This window comes from Calidris pugnax, unplaced genomic scaffold (assembly GCF_001431845.1).
Source record: "Calidris pugnax isolate Ruff unplaced genomic scaffold, ASM143184v1 scaffold335, whole genome shotgun sequence".
Classification (NCBI taxonomy): domain Eukaryota; kingdom Metazoa; phylum Chordata; class Aves; order Charadriiformes; family Scolopacidae; genus Calidris; species Calidris pugnax.
This window is the reverse complement of record NW_015091148.1, coordinates 670804-675505: the sequence shown is the minus strand read 5'-3', so window position 1 is coordinate 675505 and position 4702 is coordinate 670804. Positions and strand designations below refer to the sequence as shown.

Below are 4702 nucleotides of genomic sequence, written 5' to 3'. Positions count from 1 at the left end.
GGTGTTCACCTCGGAAGCAGCTCTGGGGGAGGTGGGGGGGTCTCCCCACGAGTCCCCAGCTGCCTGATATTTTACCACCTCTTCAATCCCATTGTAAATGTCACGTTGTTTTTCACCATTCAGTAGCGTCGTGGGTAGAGCTGTGACTCCCCTGCCTTCCCCAGGCAGAGCTGGGTCTGAAATCTGTTTGTGGTGCATGTGGCGTTACCATCCACCCATACAAGGAAACGAGAAAATGCCTTATTGTGGACACTATTCACATAACTCGCATGTGGCTGTAAAAGAGAAGTATTAGTTTTATAGCTCTAATGTCGTCTGTCCTACCATTTCTGAATGTTTCCATTTCAAAGTGACAATCCTCAAATGACTGCTCTAGACAGAGATGTTTTAGCAACAGATTTTTAGACCTAATTGAGTTGAAAATATATGCACAAGAGTCACTCTAAGATACCTTGTTTATATACTATTGTACATAAGATTTTCTTTTTTTTTCTTTTTTTTTTTTTTTTGTGCAATAAAGTTTGTTTTGGCAGAATCTAGACTGTGGTGCTCCTTAGTGGAACAACGCCTTGGTCACAGAACGTTCCTCAGAGTCACTGCTGCTCCCAGATCCTTTAGTTGGAGTCACATTGGCAGTTGCAGTAGCAGCTCAGATAATTTCCCTCTTGCCGTGACACGGTCATTATTAGTTGTCTGTAACAGTAAGTGGCATTTCCACCCACAACAGAGAAAATTCAGAGGTAAGCAAGTAGGAATTAGTCCTGTTAAACTTCTCAAGCTAGACGCTTTTTAGAAAAGTTTTATTTCAAGTCCACTGTCGCTGTGTTTCAGGTGATATGCAAATAACCCCACAAGAAGAATTATGTACAGGCACAGAACACGTAGCAGTCAAGGTATCGCCTCCTTGGCTTCCTCTGGAGTGATTTCCTGAGAGTAGAGCTCTGTAAAGAGAGCAGGCAGCCAGTACTGAGGTTCTCCTGCCGCCTGCGTATCCAGCCAGGCCATTCCTTCCTTCAGCAAGTGTTCCTGTGCAGAGAGAGCAGAAACTGTGAGTGAGATGTCACTAAATTCCTGAGAAGCTGTTCCCAGCAGAGGCCTGACCCCACATTCACTCTAGGGTAAGGGAGGGTGAAGAACTCAGGATATCAGAATTCGAATTTTACTAAGAGAAATACCCAGCCACGTTGATGTAGGACCTAACAAGATGCAGGTTTTAATGGTGTCACTTGACTCCAGTCTGCACCAGGGACCTTCATACGTACCAGCACCTGCTTGGCACGTTCCGTCTCCCACTTCAGGCTGGATCTGATCTCGCTGACTGTTACGTAGCCCTTTTTCTGAAATGAGAGGAAAAAACCCATGTGCTTTATTATCCATAGCTCAGGGAGCGGGGACAGTTTTACTCTGGCCTGGTCTAGTCACAGTTCTCTGTCACAGAAGCAATAAGCTTCTTTCAAGGTGGTTGTATTTTAACCTCCCCTGGCTCCGTACCTCTGCCAGCTGCAGGACGACGGTGTGATCCATGTTCAGTTCTGCTGGTACAGACTGGATCAGATACGTCCCACCAACGGGGATAATCCCAAAGCCATTCCCCAAGACCTTCAGTTTCTTGATTGCGCGGAGGAGATCATCCCTGGGAAGGAAGAGGTCAGCACAAGGCTTTAAGGGTAGAGCCTCTCTCAGACTGCACACTGTGCTCCCTTAATGAGGGAGACCTGATGTATAATAATAGCAATAATAGCTCTTTAGAGCTTGCTGCAGTTTCAGGAAACCCACAGCTGGAAAAAATGTTAATAAATCAATTTAAAATTAGTTTGCCTATCTGTGCCCCCTTCAGAAGTGGACTTGCATTAGGGACATGCTTGGAGCACCTGAGCTGCAAGTGCTAAACTAAGATTCAGCCCCAGTTAGTGATCTTGGTGAGTTGTGCCCCAAAATCTGCTTCTGACAAGTATCAGCCCCTTCCTTCAGCTCAGGAGATCACAGCAGCTTCAGCAGAATGTGGCAGTAGAACTGGATTTGCAGGGGACTAATTGCTCAAGGCAACAGTCCTTTATGCCTTAGGGCTCCCAGAGAAAGCACAGAGCTGCTTCCTGAAATGCTGAAGTCATTAATTGTGGATCGCAACTCCAATTTGGGGGGCCAATTAACAGCAGCACCTTCAAATGCTGCTGAGACCAGTCACCCCCTTTTCTTCCCCGAATGCCACTCGATTCCCCTTCCCTGTAACGCGCCGACACTCACTGGCTGACATCCTGGGCAAACTTCCCCCTTCCCTTCAGCACTTGCTGATGAAGTTCTTCCAGCGTTATCAGACCTAGGAGTCAACAGAAGGGGACGGGAAAGCGTTACAGCAACAGGGCAACAGGATTCCTCCAGCCAGAGCCCTCAAGGGCCCTTTGTGCCTCTGCCACGGGCTCCCTCCCCCTGGCCCTTCCACAGCGGCTGTTCATTGTTCCCAGCATCACGCCCTGGGTGAGATAAGCATCCAGTTACTTCTGGGCCCACAACAGTCAGCTGTTGCCTTCTCCCACAAATGTACGGGACTCGAGTTTCAGCTGGCTTTGCTGTAGCCCATTCCTGGTCTCAGATTGCCCTTTTGGAGTGAAGAACATCAACTGTCTGTTCATTAGGCACTTAGCACTGGTATTCCAACTCTTCTGGATATCGCTGTGATCCTTCAGAGACAATCCTACTGCTGGGCTCAAAGCAGGAACTGAGCAGTTTCGTGCTCCTTCAAGATCGTCACTGATTCCTGCTCCTTCCCCATAAAACTGCGAATTATGGTTTTCTTACCCAAACGGGGCAGAGTTGGTTGATTTCTGTAGAAATCAATAAAGCTGGGTGACTGCCAGCGGGGGGCAGCTGTACCATTGTAGAAACCAAACAAGGCTTTTTGGGGGCAACGAAGACAAAACTGCCATCTCAGATATTTTGTGAAATCTACTAAAGAACGTTACACTGAGTGATGCCACTCCTGTTCCACAGGGAAAAGGTGTCCTCCTGCTCTGTTCCCGACACGGTGGGATCCTCACCTCCATTCCTGTGTTTCAGAGCCAGGCAAACTTCGATGATCTGCACACCCAGCTCATAGTAAAAGTCTCCAACTCCCAGCATCTCTGACCAGAATCCTTTACCGGCTGTGAAGTGAGAAAGGGGAAAGTGATTAGACCATGGGCAAAAGCACCCTTAACAATTACTGATGCCAATCAGGCTGCTCACAAACCTCACTGCAAGGACTCAGATCTGTCAATGAAAAGTCTCCATTTTGGTTCTTTCCACCTGTTTTCCCCCACCCTTTTAAATAAATAGGACCCAACGGTACATTACGCCAATTCACAAACCCTACAAATCAAAACACCATCAGCTTTCCTCAAGGACAACTTCCAGCAGCTTCACTAGGAGCTGTTATGAGAACAGCGAGAGGAATCCTTGGTCATTAACCCCTGGTGCCTGTTCCTCACATGCCAGAGGATCCACCCCGATGGTGGCACACATGTCCTGGAACTGGACCCGGAACTCGGGGTTTTTACGGATCTCTTGCTTGTGTTTGCTGGCAAACTCTTCTAAGTTGGTCTTAAACATGTCCAGCTGCTTTGACATCTGAAAAGAGAATTGCAGAGGAGCGTTTCTGTCTCAGTGCTTATTTAATGCAGTTTTTCTGTTAACCAGCCCCCCACAGGCACTGAGGGAGCAGAGTCAGGAAACACTGACGTGCTGCCCACCCAGTGCCCATGGCCCCAGTGGTTTTAAAGGAAGGAAACAAGATGAAATCACTCAATTGAATCAGAATTCTCCACATGTACACTTTTAACACTGAACACAGACTAAAACAGTGGGGATAAGACAAGGCAAAGGGCTGTTCCAACCCTCAGAAGGGGGGGCAGTGGTGATGTACGCGGGGCAGAAACAGTTCTACAGAAAAATGACTTTGCTGAGGTCCTGAGAAGAGACCTGTAGCAAACATCACAGCTCTCTGATGGAAAGGCAGCCTAAAGGGTGCTGTCATTATCCACACTGCTCAAGGGTAATGCTCCAGACACTGAAGCAGAGGGGGAAATGAAGCCCAGGTTTGCAGCTGGGCTCACAAACCAAGGTTATTCCCTCTGCCAGGGGGGCTGCTCCCACCTGAGCCAGCTGGTCTTCGGCCAGGACCGTCCCTCGCTCCTTGTACTTCGCCTGCAGGAGGAAAACGGGATGATGGAGACAGCGCTGCAGGATGGATGGACCAGAACCCAAAACTGGATGGGGGAAATGCTCCTTGAAGATGGATGAACCATGAGGACCCACAGCCTGGTGCCCTGGGCAAGCAGGGAGGCTGCCAGGGAGCTCCAGGCACCCTGGGCTTGGAGCAGGGCTGGTGTGAGGATGGGGATGGCCCCACACCTGGCACCCCGGACACAGGGCTGAAGGGTCTGACCCCCCTGGCACAGGACTGGTGGACCCTGGCAGCTCCCTACCGGAGACGGGTGAGGTGGGAACCCCCGTGGGGCCTGGCAATCTCCCCCGGGGGCACTGAGTCCTGGCACTCCTCACAGGGGGCTGATACCTCCCCCCACGGGCCCGGTGGGTCCTGATTTCCCTCTGACATGGGCCTGGCAACACCCCCGCGGCCTGGCAACCCCCTTCATATGGGTCTGAACCACCCCCCCCCGCCTTCCCATGGGCCTGGCACACCCCATGGGCCTGGTACCCCCTCATA

General features: G+C 50.1%; 1 protein-coding gene across 1 annotated transcript; it reads right to left on the bottom strand.

Moving 5' to 3' along the window:
- Positions 1-478: 478 nt before the first annotated feature.
- Positions 479-4190, bottom strand: LOC106897982 (vacuolar-sorting protein SNF8). Its single transcript, XM_014959012.1, has 7 exons — positions 4129-4190; positions 3465-3603; positions 3036-3140; positions 2245-2317; positions 1492-1633; positions 1263-1337; positions 479-1026 (listed from the first exon to the last, which is right to left on the bottom strand). Exons 2-7 carry the CDS (start codon positions 3601-3603, stop codon positions 889-891), a joined length of 672 nt encoding a protein of 223 aa, XP_014814498.1. The 5' UTR covers positions 4129-4190; the 3' UTR covers positions 479-888.
- Between the last annotated feature and the right edge of the window lie 512 nt (positions 4191-4702).